Source organism: Salvia hispanica, chromosome 3, assembly GCF_023119035.1.
Source record: "Salvia hispanica cultivar TCC Black 2014 chromosome 3, UniMelb_Shisp_WGS_1.0, whole genome shotgun sequence".
NCBI classification, from domain to species: domain Eukaryota; kingdom Viridiplantae; phylum Streptophyta; class Magnoliopsida; order Lamiales; family Lamiaceae; genus Salvia; species Salvia hispanica.
The window spans coordinates 44,384,326-44,408,780 of NC_062967.1; the positions used below are offsets into that span (position 1 = coordinate 44,384,326).

The 24,455-nt window shown below is 34.7% G+C and overlaps 2 protein-coding genes and 1 pseudogene across 2 annotated transcripts; all 3 read right to left on the reverse strand.

The window, feature by feature from the left end:
- Positions 1 to 1,970: 1,970 nt before the first annotated feature.
- LOC125210286 lies at positions 1,971 to 4,286 on the reverse strand (annotated as a pseudogene).
- Positions 4,287 to 6,900: 2,614 nt separating this feature from the next.
- On the reverse strand, positions 6,901 to 9,410 carry LOC125216634 (germin-like protein 5-1). The gene is made up of 2 exons (XM_048118392.1): positions 9,195 to 9,410; positions 6,901 to 7,563 (listed from the first exon to the last, which is right to left on the reverse strand). The coding sequence occupies exons 1-2, from the start codon at positions 9,304 to 9,306 to the stop codon at positions 7,025 to 7,027; spliced, it is 651 nt and encodes a 216-aa protein (XP_047974349.1). The 5' UTR covers positions 9,307 to 9,410; the 3' UTR covers positions 6,901 to 7,024.
- An 11,628-nt stretch (positions 9,411 to 21,038) lies between these two features.
- LOC125208878 lies at positions 21,039 to 23,258 on the reverse strand. The gene is made up of 7 exons (XM_048108376.1): positions 23,069 to 23,258; positions 22,551 to 22,650; positions 22,243 to 22,308; positions 22,036 to 22,138; positions 21,759 to 21,841; positions 21,407 to 21,513; positions 21,039 to 21,319 (listed from the first exon to the last, which is right to left on the reverse strand). Exons 1-7 carry the CDS (start codon positions 23,194 to 23,196, stop codon positions 21,259 to 21,261), a joined length of 648 nt encoding a protein of 215 aa, XP_047964333.1. The 5' UTR covers positions 23,197 to 23,258; the 3' UTR covers positions 21,039 to 21,258.
- Positions 23,259 to 24,455: the final 1,197 nt, after the last annotated feature.

Consider the following 24,455-nt stretch of genomic DNA (forward strand, 5'->3'; position numbering starts at 1 on the left):
AGAACTTCTATACCCAGAAAGTAATTTAGAAGCCCCATGTCCTTCATTTTAAATTCTGCAAACAAATTCTTCCTTAGTTGACCTATCTCCTCTTCGTCATCGTCAGTGAGAATCATATCATCTACGTAGATGATATCTTTCCTTCTCTTTTCTTCAGGGACAAGGTATGATTAGAGTTGCTTTGCTTGTACCCGTATTTCTTCATTGCCTATGTCTCCCTCCCAAACTATGCTCTAGGTGACTGCTTTAGCCCGTACAGTGTCCGTTTAATTTGTAGACCTTCCCTCCTTCGAATTACATAGTAAATCCAGGAGGTGCTTCCATATACATATGGGTTTCTTTAGTTCCCCGTGTAAAAAGGCGTTTGTCACGTCGAACTAATGCAGTGGCCACTCCCTGGCTACTGCTATCAAGAAAAGTACTCAAATAGTACTAATCTTTGCCACATGTGAGAATGTCTCGGCATAATCAACTCTATATGTATGAGTGTACCCTTTGGCCACTAGCCTTTCCTTGTACCTTTCAATAGATCCATCTGGCCTTCGTTTGATGGTGAAGATCCATCTGCATCCCACAGTTCGGACTCCATCAAGTTTCAGACATATATCCAAGGTATTGTTCTTCATTAGGGCTCGCTGCTCCACTAGCATTGCCTCTCTCCACTGGGGAATTTTCATGGCCTTGCTATTGTTGTCGCGATCAGATTGCTCGCCGCAACCACCATTGCCACAACAGCCCTCTAGCGAAAATACCTATTCATCTCCAAGCAATTTTGATAATTCCGATGGAGTGAATTCCAACCTAGAAGATTCACATGAAAATGGCTATATATCTAGACAATATGGGACAAAAGGTTTTGTGAGATAAGATGTCAAATGCAAAATTGATTCTGACCTCTTCAAAGATACTTCTTGTTGCAGTGTTTCTAAGAAGATATTATATGATGCCGATGGCAGTTCAAATGAGGATCCAGAGAGACCTCTTTCTGGGGAAGATGATGCTAAAGAAACTAACGGGTTGCTATCTACTCTAGCAGTTTTTGGTGTTATACATGAAAAAGTAGGCGCTGATAACTCCAAGGCTAGTCACGACGTATCAAGTGTTTCCATAACAACTGTTTTGTGTGATTTGTTTAACAAAATCAGAATGAAGTACATCGACAGCACTGATGTGTGGACATTGGAGGAGTTCTATTCCACCACGAATGTCCGTACGCTTTGTCAGCTTTGTGCAAATCTTGAGGCGATACCTTGGCAATGCTTATGTTCGCAACGTTCTTCGTTGCATCGTGGTTCCCACCTTGAGGACAAGGTGGATTTTAACCGCGGGGGAGTCGATACATTCATTGTTCCATATCTCTATCATATCTTGCGTTATTATTTAGTTGCATTATTTAATTAGATAATTTAGAAATTGTATATCTTTTTCATATGTTGGTTGTCTTGCTCATTAAGTTAGTATTAGTATTATAAATAGAGAATGAATGTATATGAATTTACGTCTCTTTCTATTTTATTTTATGCACTTTGTTTAAGCTTGAGTTGACAGGATTCCGCCTCCCGAGACTTCTTGTTTATCGTCTCCGACGTCGTGATAAGGGAAATACCCTTATCATAATTGGTAATGATAATAAACTTAAATATATTTATATTTTGGTCTTCAAACCAAACTAACACTTAAATAATTTGTTATCGAACAAATTAAAAAAAATTTGACCTTATTATCGAACTAATTGAAAAAAGCCAAGTTGACCTTCTTCACAAATGAAATGACGTAAAAAAATCTATTGCTGAGGATTCACATCATAGTGGTTGCACGATTGTGACAAATGTAAGAAAAAAACAACACAAAATTATTCTACTATATTTATTTCTAAACATTGTGGGCCTCAAAATTGATAATTTCCATGCATAAGACATCTTTCAAATTTTTTTCCAACATACATTTGACAAAGTATACAAGTATAGTACTAAATTACACCGAATGGCAAAAAAAAACAACTTATGTATTCTCCATAAGATTCAAAATGAAAATGCATACTTAATTAATGCCAAATTACTCAAATGATATCATCTTCCTCCATCCATTGGCAAAAGAATATGATCCCTAGAGATGCTGTCATATCCCACACTTGAGTTCATATCACCATTACCAAAGTGACTCATTCCATCATCAATTCTAATCAACGACTCCATCTCTTCTTCATCGTGAACTTTAATTCGTGCCCACGAGTGCTTCCCTCCGAGTATTAGCCCTTCGAGCTCCATCGCTACCTCCTTCATACTAGGCCTATCCTCGCCTCTTACATTTAAACACTCTTTCGCGAGGACAGAAACAACAGATATTTCCTCCATATTTTCCAACCCTACAATATTTTCATCAAGAATTTCAAACAAGAGGTCTTGTTTGAGTACAGAAAGGAAATAGTTGGCAAGACTCTTCTCTTCTATCGGCCTATCAAAACTCAATGCTCTTCGCCCTGTAATTAGCTCCAACAGAACAACTCCAAAACTATAAACATCGCTCTTCTCTGTCAACTGGTTTGTTTGCATGTATTCAGGATCAAGGTATCCGAAAGTCCCTTGAACCATCGTGGATAGTTGTGCGAGATCAACGGGAACCAACCTTGAAGCTCCAAAATCCGACACCTTTGCTGTGAAAGTATGGTCTAAAAGAATGTTATCCGGCTTGACATCCCTATGTATGATGGGGGTAGAAGCTGAAGAGTGCAGATACGAGAGGACCTCTGCAGTTTCTGTAGCAATCTTCAGACGCGTGTTCCAATCAAGAAAGCGCGCCTTAGCCTTATTGTGCAAGTGGGAAGAAAGGGTGTCATTATTGATGAACTCGTAGACCAAAAGGGGGACATCAGTCTCCAGGCAACAACCAAGCAACCTAACTACATTCTTGTGGTTGATCTGAGACAGAACAACTACCTCGTTGATGAACTGCTCGATCTGTGTGAGATCAACTCTTATAGATCTCTTTATGGCAACTGTTCTTTTGTCTGCTAGCACGCCTTTGTACACGGTGCCAAAGCCACCTCGGCCAATGATCATACTATCATGGAAGTTATTTGTCGCCTTCTCTAGCTCGGATGAGCTGAAAATGGTGACCATATCCGGTGAGGCTTCTCATAATGACCAATCAAGACATATGCAATCTTCATATTGTGCTTCTTTTGGGGAAGAATGCATCCATGTTCACCTCTTCCATCACCATCTTGTTTATCCGGACATGAACATGTATAAGTCCCTTCTTCATTATTGCAATACTCCTTCATGGTGCAATTATTATGATTCGTATCTGCGCATTCATCAATATCTGTAAACAAAGAGAAAGAGGTTCATTAGTTGATTAGTCATTCATCAACTACATAACAAGGGGAAAATAATTTGGCGCAAAATAATACTTCACCTATACATCCTTTAGGTAGATAAGGGTTTCCTTCAAATCCGCCCACGCAGCGACAGCGATAGCCATATCCGTTTGTGGGATTGTAGCACTCAGAGTTTTCACTGATGCAAGCATAGGTGGTGGCATCTGTCTTGGCCTCTTCGCACGTGCCATTCCTGATAACCCAGTCAACCACCATAGGAAGCTTTCCTAACATTTGACAAGGTAGTAAGATATCCTTTGAGAAGTTGAAGGCAGAGTCCTGAACAACAAAAGCATAGCCACAGTTGTTGAAATCCCAAACATCGATATAGTTGGAATAGCTCTTGACCTCAACTTCCACCCTCGACACATTCTGGGGGATGGGAGTCTGGCAGCATCCCACTCCGGCACACGACCCTTCCGTGAGATCAGCCTCGGAACTGCACATGGCGGTGCAGCCCGTGGTGAAGCTGCGTTCGAGCCTAGTTCCCGAAACCAAGGCATAGGCATCACACCCCACAATTGTGAACTTGTTTGCAGTATTATTGACGGTGAAATAAGTAGCTAGATCGATCCACGGGTTGTTGTGGAAAGAACTTGAGCCGTTGCGGTAGTAACAATCGTTGGCTATGTAGTGCATCACTCTCATCTGGCCGTCCATGTATATGTCTGTGATTTCGACTTCCGAATCCCCAGAATAGCTTTGGATGATCGACATCTGTGCGGTTGCAAGTGACCCAGAATTGTATAGTGAGGTAGCATTCTTGTGTTGTGCCGAAAGGGAAGGGAATGCGTATGTCGCCGCAAGAGTTGTCGTCGCAGTGGGGCATAGATAAGGGATAATTTTGTGATGAAAGTACTAGTGTGGGTAATATGAACACGATCATCACCAAAATTGATGTTTGCATGTTGTTCAGTTTCTCTTAACACACATTAGTAGTAGTATTTATGTATATTTAGAAAGTAAAACTGAGCTAAGTCAATGAACGTCCGAGTCTTCGATCATCCACTTGAGCGTCTTATGTCATACTAGATGTTTGTATAATCATAATCTAAGAAAGCATTTACCCCTTCTTTACTATTTATAAATCTTCTTTTTTTTGGAATATACAAGTTGTCATCAAATAAAACAAGATGGCAGGAACTTGGTCATTCAACGTTGCACAGATATTAATGTGATGGTATTTTATTACTATATTCCCTTCCAAGTCTTTTATTAGTAGTTTCAATGTTTTTAGACTTAGTCTTATATGTTATATTTAAGTCTTCGATAGTATTAGTATTATTAAGTCTCCTGTTAATTTAATATAGTCTTTTGTAAATGGAAATTTATTTCATTTCAATGTTACATATATCCTCTATAAATTGTTTTCAGAACACTTTACACATTTGTGTTGAACTTGTACATATTTCTCGATAAGTTGTTCATTTAAAATAATGTCAACTAGGACAAAATAGATACTATACGTATATAGACACTAGCAGTTTGTTAAATAAATTAAATTAAATAATGTCAACTCTTATGGTTTAATCAAGAATGATTCTTCTCAATCATAAAGCAGTATTAACTGTGCTGCATATGTAGTCTCTTAATTATTTAAAATAAAAACATATGATCGATTTAATAGTATAATATTAAAATTTACTCTGCGCTGAAAAATTAAATTAGTTTTACCGTTTTGGATTGTCATAAAAAATTAGGCCAAATCTAATATAAAATTTTTTTAACCAATTACATACCATTAATAATGTGGACCCACGATCCACTAACACTATTTTTACTATCTTTTCTCTTTTTATTTTTTTCCATCTTTCTCTTACTTTATCAAATTGGACATTAAAACATGTGTCATGTACAAATTTGTCTATTTTTTAAGGCCGAAGGGAGAATGATATAAATCTAATGAAAACATAACAGATCGATATAGATGAAACAAATTTTATATATAAATTTTATATTTTATGCAAAATAAAGTCATTAACGAACTAGTAATTGAAAACTTAAGTTGACCTTCTTCACAAATGAGATGATGACAATAATATTACTTGTCGAGACTTCACATCATAGTGCCTATATGATTGCGACAAAAGTAACAAAAATAACTACCAACAACAAATTAATTTCACAAATAATGCTCAAAACAAAACTGGAACACCAAAATTGATTGAAATTGCGTTTCATAGTCGTATTTAGACATCTTTCACAACGGCAATCTGGAATTAAAATTGCAAGCACTAAATTGCATCGAATGGGTATAAACAACTTAATTATTCACAATAAATGAATAGCCATACTGAATGCCTATATATTCTAAGTCTATCGATTTATACGTGCTACTTCCTCCGTCCCCCAAAATTTGCTACACTTTGACCCGACACGGGTTTTAAGAAATGTAATGGAAAGTGAGTTGAAAAAGTTGGTGGGATGTGGGTCTTTATTTTAAAATATTAGTTTTATAATAAAATGTGAGTAGCAATGAGTTAGTGGAATATGGGGTTCACTATCAAAATTGGTAAAAGTGAAGTGTATCAAATTTTCAAGGACGGACCAAAATAGTAAACCGTATCAAATTTTCAGAGACGGAGGTAGTAGTAATTAGTAATGAGACCAAAACATAATTACATATTCAATCATGATATATAATCTTTCAAATAGAACTGGACAATTAAATTTTTGGAGAGAAAGAGATATGGAGGATATTAGGAATGTTGCTGAGGCATATTTCCATGGAGCAGGAGCAGCTGACGAGAAACTTACTGATGAATTTTTCCGTTCACTAAACATAGTCGGAGCGGAGATAGAAAAGTTAGCCAGAGTGAGTTCTGTAACGCGGTGGGGGCCGTTGGCAAATACCTCCTTCCAGGAGATCTTAGCCTTTTATTACTTAGGCAAGGTCTTGGTCCCATGTGCACAAGTTGTGACACCCTTCTTCGTAATTCCTATTTTTCTTGCTTGAAATGTCAAGCCAAAGGATCTAACTTCTTCTGCTTTGTATGCCACAAGATATTCACAGACACTGGGGACATGTTGAAGGTACTGGATCAAATTCTCGAGAACTCAGAGTTTGCAAATAGCCTAACTGATGATGAGTATGCTGCCCTTCCGGTATTTTCCACAAACTTTATTATTAACATACTACTCCATTTGTGTTTCTATTAGGTCAAAATATCATTATTGACCGTTAGTTTTTGACAGAAACTCAAAAAAATGATCACTTCAACGACAATTTCATTTGTTTAGGAGTTGATTTTTAAAAAGTAAATGTTCTCGACCAACTTCGTATTTCGGCCATATATTTAGGATAAAAAAGGACTTTACTCTATTGTTATACTAATTATTTAGACATTCGTTTTGTGCACTTTATAGGTTAGTGAAATTGGCTCTGAAGTACTATAAGAATTGATAGCTCAAGGTATACCTATATGCAAAACTTTTGTATTCTGTATTTTATATAGGTTTTCTTTAAAATAGAATATGAATCTCATAATTCAAAATATTAATGAACTAGCTAGAAAATTAAATACTTAACAAGGAATTTTATTAGTTTATTCTCAATCAAATCATTAGAAAGAACTTTACCATTACAACAAGGCCTCCAAATCGAAATAAAAATTATTATTCACCATTTCACCTACCCACACATTATTAATTCTTTGGTGCAAACTTGCCCTTTATCTTATCAACCTCCTTGGTGCCAATCTGAAACGCCTTGGTGAGCACATTATCCGGCACCGGTGGCGTGGCAGCGAACAAGGTGGCGGCGATGGACTGCGTTCCTGGGAGCTGGCTGTTGAAGGCGGCAACAACGGCCGCAGGGGAATCGCCGTTGTTCTTCTGAAAATGGACTAGCCCTTTAGGGAAAACGAAAACCTCCCCTTCCTTGATGGACTTGGAGATGAGGACGTTGGCGGTGGTGATGAAGCCGACGTCGAGCTCGCCTTTGAGCACGAACACGACCTCGGTGGCGCGTGGGTGCGTGTGCGGTGGGTTGAGGCCGCCCGGGGCGTAGTCGATGCGGGCCAAGGAGACGCCGAGGGTGTTGAGGCCCGGGATTTTCTGAACGTTGGCGCCGGTCACAGCTGACCCGAAGGAGTTGTTGGTGGCGCCGCTCTTTGATAGACCGGTGAAGAAGAAGTCATCCGCGGTTACGTTTGATTTGCATGTATATCCGTTCACCTTCAACTCTGTTTAGACAGAGATTTGCATTCATACAAATATACATATCAAAATATTTACTTTCGTTGTTGTTAAAATTAAAAAAATTGTATGTTCACTTTTATTTGACACAGATTCTAAGAAACGTAAAATAAAATGAGTTGAAAAAAGTTAGTAGTAGATATATAGTCATACTTTGTATATTAATTTTATAGTAAAATATGAGTGGAATTGAGTTATTAAACGCATGATAATATGAGAATGAAACTCATAGTACTCCCTTTCTTTGGTACTCATTAAATGTCTCATATTTGAAAATTGCGGGTTTTAAGAAATTGTTTAACATTATGAAGGAAAGTGAATGAAAAAAGTTAGTGGAATATGAACTTCACTTTTATATATATATTAATTTAATTTTAATTATTTTATAATAATTATGAATAAAAAGAGTTAATAGAATGTAGGACCCACTTAGAAAAAATAATAAAAGTCAAATAGGACATTTATTGTGGATCGTCTAAATAAAGAACTATGATACATTTAATGACGACTAGAGTCTTTTCCCCCTAAATTAATGGATGATAGTACTATTTCTTTTTCCCCTAAAATATATTTTATATGCTCCGTCTAAGATGACACATTTTCTTTTCTCTCTTGTTTTGAAAATATAATAAATAGGTAAAGTAAAGCAAAAGTAAAAAAGTAAGAGTAATGTTGAAGAGACCATCCTCTATATTATTCTCTTTCATACCTTACTTTCTCTCCACGTTAACTACTCCCTCCGTCCCACAATAAGTCATGTTTTGTCATTTCGGTCCGTCCCACAATAAGAGCCTTATTTTATTTTTACCATAAATGGTAAGTAGGCCTTACATTCCACCAACTTTTTCCACTCATATTTTGTTATAAAACTAATATATATAAGTGAGACTCATATTTTACTTACTTTTCTTTACGTTTTTTAAATCGTGCCATAACTGAATATGATTTTTGAATATTTATTAATATCATTTTTCTAAAATACGTGCAGAAAAATAAGGTAATATCATCTTAGCTGAGTCTGGGACAGGAGGGAGTAGTTATAAATTACTTATCTAATAAGTAGTTCAAAATATTTACGTATTGGAGTATTCTCTATAATTCAAGCTTATCTATTATATGTATTAATATTGCAACTACAGATGTATGAACATGTTTACTGTTTAGTAATGCTATTTTTAATAATTAATGAAGGAAATAAATTTGGTTGTTGAGGTGAGACCGACAGCTTTTACTAGCATCATTGATACAGATAGAAACATTATCTTTATTACTTACAAGGTGCTTTTACTTTATGGAATATACTTCCTCACGTTCTATTAAGATGGAATATTTATTTTTCAGCACATAATTTGATATGTTATTATTTTGTGAGTTAAGTGAATAGATAAAATAAGAGAGAAAGAAAAAGTAGAGAACATCCTAAAAGAGAAAATGTATCACAGTCGGACGCGAGGAGTATATAATTTTACTAATTAAATTTTATATTTTAACATATTCTACAAAGTAAATAATTTTCTCATACAAGATAGAACAAGTGACGTACAGAAGAAACAATTTCTTTTTATGACAAATTTGGAACAAACAAAAATGTTGGTAAAATGAGTAAGAAGATAAGTACCAGAAGTGAGATCAGCAACACAAACATCTTGAAGCAAGTCAGGATCAGCAAAAACTCTGCTGCAAAGCATGATAACAGCCACCATCACCACAGCAGAACCGGCACCAGCCATGACTAGAAGCAAAGTGTGTGTGTGTGGGTGAGAGAGAGAGAATGAAATTTTACTAGACAATTAAAAATCGAAGTCTCTGTGCCTTTTCTTTGGTGTTGAAGAAGATGAGCATTTAAATGAAAAACGAAACAGTACTGCCAAAGTAAGCCACGAAAATGACTCAAAATAAGTGTAGGATTGAACAATCATTGACTTAATTTGAAAGCAAATTAAATTGCTATAAGAAAATGACATGGTAGTTGGTGGAAGCACAAATGTTGTGTTTAAGATAAATACCTTATTTTTAAAGATTGTTTTTTATGATTAGGTGAAGCCAAAAGTTGGTAAATTATCTAATCTTTGTCGGAGGAGCTTTACCTAATTTTGCTTAATCGTCACACACACAACATTGATTAGTCTTCATTGATTACGATCAATTGGGAAGGAAGTGTGTATCGTCACGATTCATCTACTATTGCAGAAGTTATATATCCTCATTATCTTATGTTTGTTTCCTTTTTGGAATAACATTAGAACGATTCTCCAACTTTCACAAAGATGTCAGCAATCTTTTCTCTTGGTTCACATTGCTTATCTTCTCAAGTTTTGTTTTCAGTTTCTTTCCTAAGTCATGCGTCGTTAGTTGAGTGCATGTAACTATTTGCCACCCAATATAGATCAAACTTATACATAAAGGATTGATGTGTATTTAATGTTGTGAAAACTGTGTAAATATATAAAACACTAGCATGACGTAATATAATCCAATGAAAACTAGAGAAATTACACGCAAATAAATTGAAACAGAAAAGACAAATTAGAAACTATAAACCGTAGATATAACTGTAAACCGAGTCGATGAGTCATCTTTCCATAAGACGAGATATGCCCCGGTAGTGCTATCAGATTGGCATGTCGTCCGCAAAGATAAAACGGTTTCGTCTCTTAATTGGTAGCATTACTAGCAGTAGGGGCGGACCTATGTATATAATGGGTAGGGCTAAAGCCCTTAATAAAATTGTATTTTGAGTTTTTTTTCATTCATAAATTTTTATAAGTTATCCAAATTTAAGGCAAATTATTATGTAAAAGCCGTTATAAATAATTTAAAACACTCAAAAATATACTTTAAAACAAAATTTAGAAATCACAGCCTATCGTTATTTACTTCTGCGTCCGCTCCTGGCAGCAGAGCTCCGGCGAAATAGATGATAGCGAGGGCAAAGTTTCGACAGAAGACTATGCAGAGAAAGAGAGAGCTACAATGATATAGTGTTGAGAATGTAGGTGGGTTGAAATGCATGGACTGGGTACTAATTTAGAGGCCTAGTCCAATTCATGTGAAGGCTATTAAGCTTACTATTATGGTTTGACTATAACCTAGGGTTACAAACTTTTATCCTAGACGGGACATATCTGGACACGCCTCGCGTTTGGGATAGATCAAGATGTGGGCATCAGCCACAACACATGGCGCACGGGGCACTGGGAAGGTGGCACACGGCGCGGGGCCTGGGGCACGCGACACACCACTCATGACCACGACTGTCCATGGCCACGGTGCATGGGGCACGGCCACGACACGCGGCACGCGATTGCGTTCTCGGCGAGCCAACTACTCCAAACCAAACCCAAATTTATTAGATTTCTAATGAGTCAACCCAATAATGATATTAACCCCATAAGGTTTGACCAAAACCAATAAATTCATATGTATTTATGTCAAGTTTTCATGTTGTGTCAAAAAGTGATAGCCATACTAAACTCAACTGGGCCTTAAATTGAAACATAGATTTTGACTTGGGGAGAGGGGTGTTGGGAGGTATTTTCCAGCTGTGGTAGTTTATGGGGTAAAATGGAACATGAGGGACCTTTTTGCAAAATGAGGGTTGGATAAAAACATCCTACCCTCCCCCATTCAACCCTATCGGCCCCCGCCCCGGCCCCCTTTGTGATTTTCGCCTCCCCTTCAACCCTACCGCCTCATTTGAGAGGGCTACTTCGACTAGAACCCTACTCCTTCCCGGTCACCTGTGCCGCCTTTACCCGCCACTGAACCCTAGTCACTAAACAAGTTTTACCTTCTGTCCAGCTTTTGGTGGTTGCAACTAGGGTTGGCAATTTTTGACACGACACGTTAACACGACACGAACCGGCACGAAATTAATAGGTTTGGGTCAGAGCTTATCGTGTTCGTGTCCTTATCGGGTCGACCCATTAAGGACACGAAAATTTCGTGTCGTGTTCGTGTCGGGTTCGTGTTATCCGTTAACAATGCGTGTTCGTGTCGTGTTCGTGTTATCCGTTAACACATAATATTTTAATATTATTATTCTTATTAACACATAATATTTTAATATTATTATTCTTATTATTTTCATTTTTCAATACGTATTTTCGTGTCATTAATGGGTTCGTGTCGTGTTCGTGTCGTGTTGACCCGAAACGGTTCGTGTCGTTAATGGGTTCGTGTCGTGTTCGTGTCTGAGGGTAGCGGGTCGTGTTCGTGTTCGTATTTGAGGTTTTTTTAACGGGTCGTGTTCGTGTTTGTTGTTATCGTGTTCGTGTCGTTATCGTGTCGACACGATAACGACCCGACACGCACGATTTGCCACCCCTAGTTGCGACCGATGCTTTGGTCGTGTTGGCTGGATTCCCCCCACCTTTGGGTGCGTTGACGACTACGTCGTCGCCGTTGAGATGTAGAGGTGGGGAGAAGGTGGAGGTGGCGCGGAGGGATTACAAACACCGCCCATCAATCCGTCGGTGTAGGTGGCTCTGTCAACCCTCCCCCCCCACCCACCCCACTGCCGCTAATGCCTTTCCACCGCCACTTCCACCACCGCGCTTCCCATTCTGTCTTGCACATTTCATTTTGTGCCACTACTCGGGATATCCATGGAGGTGGAAGCATGTTTTCTGTAAGTACCTCTTTCCCATAGTGTGAGCAAGTTAATTTGCTCTAGTCTTTTTCCTGTCTCCAATTTGTGGTGAATTTGATCACCTGTGGAGGGAATGGTTGGCTCCGGTCAAATGCGTCTAGCCCTGTGGTGATTTCAGATTGGTCGGTCTCTGGTTTGAGCTCCTTTTCGTTGACTGTCTCTCTTCTCACCATTCCGTAAGCTTTGTCGACGGTCGGTATAAGGGATCTTGGTTGAGTACCTCTGTCTGATTTTGTCATATTTCTCAACTGGTGCCCATATGAATTGATAAAGTATGCGTTTTTGGGTCACCTTGTTGTATTTGTCGATGCTTTTTGGACTATCCATGGGATTGGGATCTCTGGTATCAACGGATATCCACGTATCATGGAATTTGTTCTAGAGGGCTTCCAAACATAAATCTCCTTGCTTCATCGCCATTGATTGCCAGTGCAAGTCATGCACTTGAAATGGATGTGCTCCACTCCCGTATGTGACCGCCAGACCTTCCCTCAGATCTTCGATTGTCTTGTATTGTGACACTTCATTTACCAAACTGGATTCGAGGTTACTGATGATCCAATTAAAGCAGCAGCGATCTCGTTGCTGCCATTTTGAGTAGTCGGGATCATCAGAATGAGGGGGTTCTGAACCTCCAGCAATGTGAGAAGTCGGCTCCTTTTCCCCTATGGCTCTTTCCATCAGATTGACCCAAAGAGGATAATTATCTCCATTAAGTTTATCTTTTAGGTTGATTTCTCCCAAAGACTCCAGGTGATGTTGTGGCTGTTTTGGGGAGGTTTCGAACTTGTTTCCGGATTTATTCATGAAGTTCATGAATTAGGCAAATTGTTCCGCAAAATCTACCATGGTTTCAGCTAGGATTGGTTTTATATTTTCTGCGTCAAAATTTGACATGGTTGGGTTTGTGTTGGTTTGGCAGATTTAAAAAAAGGCTGAGAAGGGTATGCGCGGGACTATGATGACATTGTTCTGAGTCCCAAACTGATTTTTCCTGCTCTAAAACCATCTTAAAGATGGTAATTGAGAGAGGTATAGAGAGATTGATAAGGCATATTGGAAGTAGAAAGTAGAGAGAAATATGTTTGTATGTTTCTTGTATGTTTGATCTGCTCATCACTCTAGTATTTATAGGGAAATTTAAGACTCTTCAAGTACACCAATAAATGAAGTTTGGAACTTTACATTACTAAGAACTCTACAATATTGAATGTAACCTAAGAACTCCACTATAATAAATAGTGGGCGCCCATTTATTCTTATTTTTCCAACATTATAACAGCCTATTTTGGCTAAGATCGTCATTTCATTTTGAACTTTGGCTAAAAATATCGGCCACAATATTTAATCAACCCTACATTATGTTATCAATCCTTATATAATCAACTTTGCAACTTTTGCAATAAATATATGGTGACGTAGGTGCCCGTGTTTTGCGGACATAAGCGTCGTTTATTTAAAACGACGTCGTCTCAACACCCCTCAAAACGATGCCTTTTTCATTCCATCATTTTCAGATTTAGAATTTTTTTTCAAACGTTCTTGGTTCAATTATTCCATTAATTTTTTTAATTATGTAAGACCTATCATAATGCCACATAAATACCATTTCTCTAAATAATGCCACGTACTAACTGAAAATTTTAGTTATGGGATAATTGCAATAATATCATAAGTTATGATTTAATTAGCTAATTTTATAAATTGTACTAGTAGTCAACCAAAAATTGTGATTTAATTGATAATTTTTCCTACCAGCTTAGAGGGGAAACTGCAGATACCAACAGCACTACTCATGCTACCAAGTGTGTGGTCCAAGACCAACATTGAAATTCATTTTCCCATAGGCATAATTTGTGTAAAAACTGCCCCTGGTAAATAAATGTCTATTGTATAACGAGATTTCACTAGTTTTTACTTCTTTTCTTTTCCATTTCTCTTTAGACGGACGGATAAATGTACACAGGGACAATACAATCTTATAGAAAGAAAAAATAAAGAATGTTATACTCCATCTGTCCCATTAGAAATGAAACGTTTTTCTTTTTAGTTTGTCCCACTAAAAATAAAACATTTCCTAAAATGGAAATATCTCTATCTCTATTTTTTCATCCATCTTACTTTACCAACCCTACATTAACTCACAAAACAACCCTACATAAAAACATGTGTCAATTCACAAATGTTGCATATTTAATGGGACGGAGGGAGTACTAACTAAGATTATCGGTGGAAGCATTTCACTTGAGAGTAAAAACAACTACAATAGAAATCCATCAGCAAAAAGTCATACTACAGTCTTCCTTCATCTATTTAAGCAAAACAAGCAATGTAAACAAGATGACACAAGGAGATAAACGTAAATGACATTAGTCTAAGAGTAAAAATAGTTAAACTAAAATATAAAAAATTCTGTTACTACTTATTATTCTTCTTGTTTCAAGAGCTTCGCTGTTTATCAATTCATAACAACTCCAACATGTACTATGAAGAAGAAGATTCACACGCAATCAAGAGACCAAGTTTGGATATGTCGTGCTACAGCCACCTATCCTGAATGTTGGGGGATGCTAGACTATGTGATCTCTTACGACAGCTAGTGAAAAAAACGATGGAAAAAGAGGATATGACTCAAAACACTACTCATTGGAAATGAATTGGATAAACAGACACAGTAATCAAGCTTCAATCAAGTCCGAATGGTGTGCCCCTGACTTACAAATCAGATTCAGAATCTTTGAAATCTTTGGAAATAGCCTTCCATAAGCTTGGTATGATCATATGGACAGTAAAATGTCCATAAATGAACCATGAGCATCACAAAATATGCAATACCATTCTTTAGTTTCGTTAAGGATTCGCAAGGCCGGAAAGAGGCACAGAGAAACTGATAAAAATGAGTGTACACATCTACGAACTATCAAGGGGCTTGGCATATCTCAAAGTTCCAATCTACCATACTACTATTAAATAGTGGATTAGCCTATACTTTTTATATCCATCGAAACTTATACTCCCTCCGTCTTTTGCACTCGTTTTGGAAAAATAATACTCCCTCTGTCCCACTTCAGGAGTTCCATTTGAGTTGCACGGATTTTAAGAAATGTAAAGGAAAGTGGGTGAAAAAGACAATGGAATGTGGGTCCTACTTTTATATATTAGTTTTATAATAAAATGTAATTGGAAAAAGGTTAGTGGAATGTGGGGCTCATTACTATTTATGGCATATTCAACCAAGACTCTTAAAGTGGGATATCCAAAAATGGTCAACCAGGACTCCTAAAGTGAGATAGAGGGAATAGTTAAAGTGGAGTAAGTAAAGTAAAACAGAGAATAATGTAGAGAAAACACTTCTATAGGAGTATCATTTTTCCAAAAACGAGTGCAAAAAGGAAGTGTGACATCGGGATGGAGGGAGTACTTAAAAGTAAACTCCTGCAACAAGTTTAATTTAAACATGCATAATTTAATCAATCTTGAAACAACAATCCCTTGGAAATTTGATTGAAGAACTTTCTCCTCAATGTACTTCAACACGATCAGACCAAACCAAAGACCCCAACACACATCATCGAACCAAACCAAATACATCACAATAATTCATTGAAAATATTGAGAGAAGATAGCCAAAACAGGACATGATTAATTTAAGATTATATCCAAAGAAACAATTTGCAGAATTGGGGATTTCCTAAATTGATCGATCAGGCATCCAAATGGGGATTGCAGTGTTGGGAATAAAAATCATTAGTTTCAATAAGAAGTCTCAAGTCGTCAAAAGTAAAGCGGGGACTATTAGGATCACTGGTGGGTGACTCACCGGAAGAATTGACCGTTTTGGGCTGTCGACAAATGCCACTCTGTTTCAGCTTCTTGTGAAGCAGTTTCTTCTTCTTCCTGAGGCGAAAAAAGAGGGGCTTTTTTCCCTTTCTCCCGCAGCGCTTGCACTTCCACTCATCATCATCAGACATCAATCCACCAAATTACATGGCGCCACCATTTGATTCTTGAAATTTGTGCGAGTTAAAGAATTTTTCGTAGGCCCCTTTAGCAATGGAGAGAGGAAGAGAGCAGTTGTCGTTTTTCACAGCTTCCTTGACAGATACTGCTTTCAATACATGTCGGTTTTCCTATTTCCTCAAATGCATTTATTCTTCTTTTCCATAATTATATTTGAATTTGACTAATGTATTTTTATATATATAAATTCATTATTAATTACGATCCGCTCGTAAATTTAGGAAATTCAAATTTAACTCAATATCCTTACTAAAGATTATGTACATATCTCAATAATTTTGAGATATGGAACTCTAATAAATGGAATTTAAAAAGATTATACTATATCTCTATCTTTTATACCAACTATTTAACCAAGCAAACTAGTACGTATATAGTTATCGACTTATCGTAGTAAAGGCGTAATCATGAAATTTTTTTATTTTATTTAATAAAAATATCAACCGGAAAATATTACTCCATGTGTAATAAAGAATAAATGTTTAATGCAAGTTACGAGTATTGAGATTAATTCTAATTATGCATTACACAAAATCCATTCATTGACAGGGCTAGAGAGAATATATGGCATAAAACATTTTAATATACAGTAAGTTTTCATTTAAACATGAAATTAGATAGGACTAGAGACAATAAATTAAATTATGTACATTTAAGTATTTCTTCCGTCACATAATAGATGTCATACTTTCCTTTTTAGTTTTTTCCAAATAAATATCATATTTTCCTATTTCCAAAAAATTCTCTCTCACATTAAAATAAATATATTATTTTCTCTTTTACACTTAACCCATAAAACAACATCTCTTAAAATCTCATGTCAATCACTAAATGTGACATCTACTTTGAACGGAGGGAGTAATAATTTTTATTTAAATTACAGTTCTGTGATAAGTTTTGATCAGTTGTTGAAATTGACTGTAATAATTTCTTTTTATAATTTTGGCTATGATCTTTTCATGGTTAAAATCGAAATTGATATGACAATTAAATATGATATGATAATAAAATAATATTATTCTATTTTAAGTATTAAATGAAACGACATCGATTAATACAGCTGCTGATTAATCTGAAACGGTTGATTCAATTTCAAATTCTATATTCATATTTGAAAAATTATAAGATTGATCAAAATTAATGCAAAGTTGTCATTTAAATGTTTATAATTTTATATAATTTTTAAAGTTCAGGCTTCAGCTACCGTTAACATTTATTTAATGATGAAATTAGCTTGTTGCCATCATATGAATTCTTTTATACTCTCTGGGATAAATGTTTCATGCTCCTTTCATTCAAAAAAAATAGACAAAGTTATAAACAGCAAGGATTTTGTGCAATTAATGAATTAAGAGAGAGAGAATATGATATAAGTAATGTTAGTGGATTAATTGTGAGTCCATGTTTAAAATAATGTATAAGGTTAGTACTGATTTAAAACTTTTCATTTTTATAATTAGTCTAATTTTGGTGGACGATCCAAAATAGCAAAACTAATCTATTTTTATAGACGGGAGGAGCATTTCCTTTCCATTCGTTTGTAATTAAGTGTCTCATTTCACTTTCAATTTTGATAAGTAAACCCAATATTCTATCAACTCATTTTATTTATATTTTATTACAAAAATTATTTTATACAAATAAGACTCATATTCCATTAAATTTTCTCTCTAAATTTAGTTAAGCCATAGGCTTAAAATTTGCCATGTCTTATAGTGACCACATTTTTTTTAATTACATACGAACATTCAATTACATTATACTCCTATTTTATTAAAATAGACCATTTTTGTTATTTTGCATATTCCTTAAAATTAGCTAATTCTGTTTCAGAGAAAACAAATCAATTGAAAAGAAGTGCACGTCACATATTCTGTCATGTCTAATGTGCATCTTGCGATTCTTGCCCAATCCCAATTTTAACGAAGCATGTTTATCATTTTATGAAAGTGGTTTTTAGGAAATTAAAATAATAAAGTAAGAAAATGTAAAGTTTTGACCTTTGACAGGAGGGATTAATAAACAGAGGTGGATGTGTTTGCGCTGTCTGATAATTTTATTTTTTTCAAAATAATTGGAGTGGTTGATTGATTTAGCATTTGGATTGTAATCATTTGGGATATGTTTATTTCCTTTGAGTTTGGTAGCTAGGTGTCATGCTTGACCATCTTCTTTATTGTTTAAATATCTTAATTATTGATTATTATTTGTGTGGTTGTTATACGGATATTGCCTTTTTATCATAATTCAGTTGACTAATAACTTCGAATGCTAATTGATGAATGAATTCAATTTTAAAGATACAACTTGAGCTAACAATATTAAAGTGCGTAGACTTCATTTACATCACTAAAATGCCATTGAAGGACCTAGATATTAAAATTTCCAACTAGTTAAACTAAAATATGTAGACTTCAGCTGCAAAACAACAGTAATAAAAATATTTAATTAAAGTAATATTATACTGATCCAAGAAGATTAAGTCGCTTCTTTTTTCATTCGTTTTAAAAATATAACAATAAATAGTTAAAATTGATAAATAGTACTTCCTCCGTTTCATAGTAGCAAAGTCATTATATCATTTTGGTACATTCCATAGTAGTAAAATTATTTTCTTTTTTATAAAAGTCAACAAATTTCTTCTAAGTTACTTTACTTTATCTTACTTTATTCTCTTTCATCTATCTATCTTTTTCATTTCCTACTTTATTCTTCTTTTATTTAACTCATTAATACAATTTTATTTAAATCACTTACATCACTAAATGCTGTTCTATTGAAGGACCTAGATATTAAAATTTCCAACTAGTTAAACTAAAATATGTAAACTTCGGCTGCAAAACAAAAGTAATAAAAATATTTAGTTAAAACAATATTCTAAAAAAGTTAAGTTGCTTTTTTTTTCACTTGTTTTAAAAATATCACAATAAATAGTTAAAGTGGATAAATAGTATTCTCTCCATTTCTATAATAGTGAAGTCATTATACCATCTTGGTATATTTATAGTAGTGGAGTCATTTTCTTTTTTAGTAAAAGTCAACATATTTCTTCTCACTTACTTTATTGTCTTTTACTTTATTTTCTCTATCTGTCTATCTTTTTCATTTCATACTTTATTCTTCCTTTCCATTACCGCGGAACGGAGGGCTTTTCTACATTATTATTGCTTTTACTTTTTTGCTTTTTTTATTATATTATATTATGAGCATTGGATGCTAAATATTTACTTTACTACTCCCTTCGTCCGCGAATATAAGTCCTATTTAGGGTTTCTTTATTGTGAGCATCGGATGCTCAATTCACGGACTACTCCCTCCGTCCGCGAATAGGAATCTTATTTTTTTATTTTAGTCTGCCCGCGAATAGGAGTCCTGGTTCTTTTTTACCATAAATGATAATAGGACTCCTCATTCCACTAACTCATTCCGCATACATTTCATTTAAAACTAATATATACAAGTAGAACCATTATTCCACTTACTTTTTGCCACCTACTTTTCTTAATATTTGTTGAAATTCGTGCCGCCAAGAAATGTGACTCCTGGTAGCGGACGGAGGGAGATTATTTATCAATTTTAACTAATTTATTATACGTGACCAAGCTTATTCTTGACAAACGACGGGCTCTCGCTAAATTAGTGTGATTAGCGTGGACAGGCAATCAAAAACACGGATTTCCGAATCATATCCTTCTCATGGAGATGGAGGCACTGCAAACACCAAATTAAAACTTTTTTTTACAAATGCTACTGATTTAAGGCAGCTGCTTGTAATTTTATCAGCGAATCAAATTGTAAATGAACACTAATCTATTATCTTAAAGTTAAATACTGAAATTGATAGATCCAACTGAATAACATTAAAATAACTCAATTTTATTTAATTCGTCAAACCACCTAATATCACCTAAATGCATTGATTTATTTACCATTTCTATTATATTGATAATACTCTCTTTAAAAAATTGACCATTTGTCATGCATGATACTTAATTGAAGAAATAATGCATTAGTATTAAAATTTGCATTGAATCTATATTGTGATTTAAGGACACAGTCTTCATAGAAGAAAATTCTACAGAACACCTCATCATTTAGTAAAAAAAATTACTATATTCGATATAAGAAAAGATTAAATTTTTATTTAGGTTCTCTTCGGACTTTTCTTTTATGTAGGAAAGTAGACATACATCATAATTGCCACTATCGATTTTTCAAGTAAACTCCTTAACCAAAAAGATAACGATATTGATTAAATTTGCACTAGGATCCGTTCTATTAAAAATATTATTTTTATCCTTGGATCAGCTGTTTCACCAATTGAGGTGCCTACAAATCAGCGCGGAGAATAGTCATTGGGACTGCCGGTGGATACCCTTGCTAATTACCAAAAAAATATATTATATTTAATAATTGAATATATATTATGTTTGATTCATTAGAATAAATCTCACATTTTAATCCTAAATGGATAAATTATAAGAAAATAAATCATAATCATCATCCCTGATGAAAATAATCTTACAACTTAATCCCATATGGATTAAAATAAATTAATAAATTTCATATGAATTTACTTCAACTTTTAATAATTTTTATATTATTACTAATAATAATAATATGGTCTATAAAATTAGGGTTGAACAAAAGGGATGGATGGGGCAGAGCTGCCACACCGGGATCAGTTTCAAAATTGAGAAGCAAAAAATGAATTATACTGCTATTATAATATCATTACTTTGCGTGCAAAATGTTCCCATGGATTAAATTCTCAATGGATCTACAGCTAGATAAATCCGAAATTCAGTTTTCCATTCGATTAAATAACCCTTCACGAATCCAATTCTAAACACTGTTTTAGTGTTTACAAAACTTTATTCTTGCAGTAAAAGTAATATTATGGATAATAAATGAACCTATTGTGCATAATGAAGTACTAATATAAACTAGTGAAACCTAAGATCATCATCTGTGTTCAAGGGAGGGAGAATGGAGTTGGCCAGGTCGTCGTTCAGCTTGACTGGAAACGCGGCATCCACTGCTTAGATTCTTCCGTGTCTTCCAGCCTCAAACTGCACAAAAACACCTTTCAGATTCATTACAATGTCACAAGGATCAATCAAAATAATAGATGAGTAGTAGACTGCTTTTGGACTTACTCTTTTAAGATTGAATTGATATCACCTCGGGGCTTTTGGACGTACTCTTTTAAGATTAAATTGATATTAGCTCGGGCTTCAGTGAAGAGGCGGATGTTCTCACGAAGCTGCACAAAATAGGCAACCATGATGTAGTCAGTATTATCGTTCTAGCGAGCAGCTTTGTGCCGTTTCATCACTATTTTAGAAGGCAAACAAATTCATGGATACAATCATACAATGATAGAGTAGTAGTCATAATCATAATCCATATACTTCAAATTAGAAAAGCTACAAATCATGTTAATCAACACATGAATGAAGAATAATACTTTGGTTAGTTCAACACTGAAGGCACTGAAACTGCAAGTACCTTGCAAGCAGACAAGTTGTTTGAAATTTGATCCAACGCCCAAGCATTATTCCTGAGAATCTGTCTAGCAGGATCATCGATAGCTGAAATTCACAAGTTTCAACGGTCAATATTGTTTGTAGAGATGTAAATGTTCTGAAAGAAAACTAATGTCAACAAGAACTCAAGAAAAATCAACACCAAGTAAGAATTAATTTTCAAGTGAATCCATACTAAAAGCTTTATTTTCTTTCTACATGAGTAAGCGAAACATAACGGCATATACTGTAATACCAACCATTCAATCTGTCAACACTGTCCACGTCCACTGACATCACTTCAAGTCCATTGACGAGGTTTGCTACTTGAGATGATTCCAGCAATGCATCTGAACCTTTTTCCTGAAATTTCCAAATTGTGCGAGAATATGAGTTAGATCAGTTCAACAGATTATAAATATAAGTATATTGATGAATATCCATTACAAGCTGATAATTACATGTACCTTTTTGCCTTCATTTTTCCTCGATGAACCAATATCCTCTTTCTTTCTCTTGCCATTCTGCTTTTTCTGCAGAACAGGAAACCATACACGTTAGCAGTAACGTAAATCAGATCAACAAAAGTTGCCTCTTCTTTGATCAACATCATCATAAATTGTGCAAAAATTGAAGAAAGGAGATTCTATAAACACATTAATTTGGATTTCAGTTTATAATTCCTTCTTCAAATAGATTCATGAATTAGTGGGAACTAAGTGTAGATCAGTCATCATGCAATATAGAAACTTTATTGAAGGGAATGATATCTCACTTTCATCCATATGCAGCGTAATACAACATCCCGAACTGTCTTGCTTCTTAAAGCATGAGCGATTCTAACATAAACGGTAGGTGTGCTTTCTGAGGCATATCTGCAGCAGGTAAATGATAAGTATAACAGCAATTTCTGTGCAGTAAGTAAAACAACTATAACCTTGAGTGTGTATTAAACAAATTTGCAGTAATGTTTTCACACATTATTCCTAGTTTTAGCCTGATTACATTCTGAAAAGTGAAATAGATCAAATTCAACTCGGCCTAGATACAGTAAATCGAAAAACAATCAGCAATTAACCAACCAATTCCCCGTTAAATGGCATTATACGTCCATAACATCAAAACCATCACTACTTCAACAATTTCACCTTCTCAAATTCAAGTAAACCCTGCTACATAATGCGAAATTGCGAACAACAATCCAATAGCTAGAAAACACGCATCAAAACACATAGCAACTACATCATCACATTCACAAAACGAAAAACGAAACTAAGAAAAGGAGAAGCTTACTTTTCCAGCAAATCTTCCAGCACCGAATCTTCATGGGGCTTCCACTCAAGCGACAATCCAGGATTATGCAAGAGCTGTCGTCGATTCGCCTTCACCGATTTGTCGCCGTTGCTATCGCCCGCAGCCATAAAATTGTAAAACTAAAAATTAAATAATGTATGTAGCTTCGATTCGAACTATCGAATTTGAAACTCACCAACAGCTCTGAATGTATATTTAATAACTCGCGGAAAGGGGATTTTATAAGAAGGCGCCAAGATTCCATGGGTCAGTTTTTGGTAAATAAATTGGTTTATTTCCTTAATATTTGCCGCATATAAATGGATATTTTGGATAAAATTTTAATATTGGCCAAGTCATCATCAATGTGTGAATATTTAGTTTAGGATAGGTTAATTTCACTAATATCTGTCATAAAAAATGGATAATTTCAACAAAATATGAAATATGGCCAAGTCAGACTGAGTAATCGTAATCGTAATCAATATGCATGTGTGGGTATTTAGTTTAGGATTGGTTTATTTCATAAATATTTATTGGCCAAGTCAAACTGAGTAATCGTCAATTCAAATGCATGCGTGAGTATTTAGTTCAAGATTTATTTAATTTATCTATTTATTAAGTAATTTAGGTCACAGTCTTCATATATGAAAATTCTAAAAAACACCTCACCATTTAGTAAATTATTTTTATATTTAATATAAGAAAGTACTTGTTGATTATTTATTTGAGTTCTCTTTAGAATTTTTAAAAAAGATAAAAATATTGAATGAAGTTGCATTCGACTTAAATGACAAGTCATTAGTGGAATTCGAATTAATAAAGTTTATATGTACTTAAGTTACTTCAACCTTTAATAGTATATTTTTAGATTATTAATAATATATATTTAGTCTCATAGATGATCAATTACTGACTCATCATTTAATTGTTAATTTTAACTAATTTAAGATCATAGGATTTTTGAAAACTTGTAATCTACAATCTGCCATGTATAATTTTTGTTTATTAATTAAATCGAAAAAGATTTTAAAAAAAAAAAAAAAACTACCAAATTAGGATTTTGGATGAAAATGTCAATATAGTGTTTTAAAAATATCAAAACAATGCTCTGAGAATGTTAACACAATATTTTAAGAATATTAACACATAGCTTATATTGACATTCTACATGTATTATATTGACATATTTTATACTTCATATCATTTCGACATTTGTTGTTGTACTAAAAAAATTTAAAAATTTTTATTTTTTAAAAAATTTTGACATCGGAACATATGCAAATGAGATCTCATTAGAATTCTTATGAAATTATCTTTAATTTGATATATGTTTGTGAAAAAATAATTTAAATCGAGAAAATTATATGCATTTTAAAATTATGAG

Bases quoted from the DNA above. Each gene is read 5' to 3' on its own strand.
- LOC125216634 (XM_048118392.1), bottom strand. From the start codon at position 9,306: ATGGCTGGTGCCGGTTCTGCTGTGGTGATGGTGGCTGTTATCATGCTT. The intron at 7,564-9,194 runs GTACTTATCTTC...CTGTCTAAACAG, and splicing joins TGTTGCTGATCTCACTTCTG to AGTTGAAGGTGAACGGATAT.
- LOC125208878 (XM_048108376.1), bottom strand. From the start codon at position 23,196: ATGGCTGCGGGCGATAGCAACGGCGACAAATCGGTGAAGGCGAATCGA. The intron at 21,842-22,035 runs GTTGGTATTACA...TGTGAATTTCAG, and splicing joins CAGTGTTGACAGATTGAATG to CTATCGATGATCCTGCTAGA. The intron at 21,320-21,406 runs GTAAGTCCAAAA...GTTTTTGTGCAG, and splicing joins ATCAATTCAATCTTAAAAGA to TTTGAGGCTGGAAGACACGG.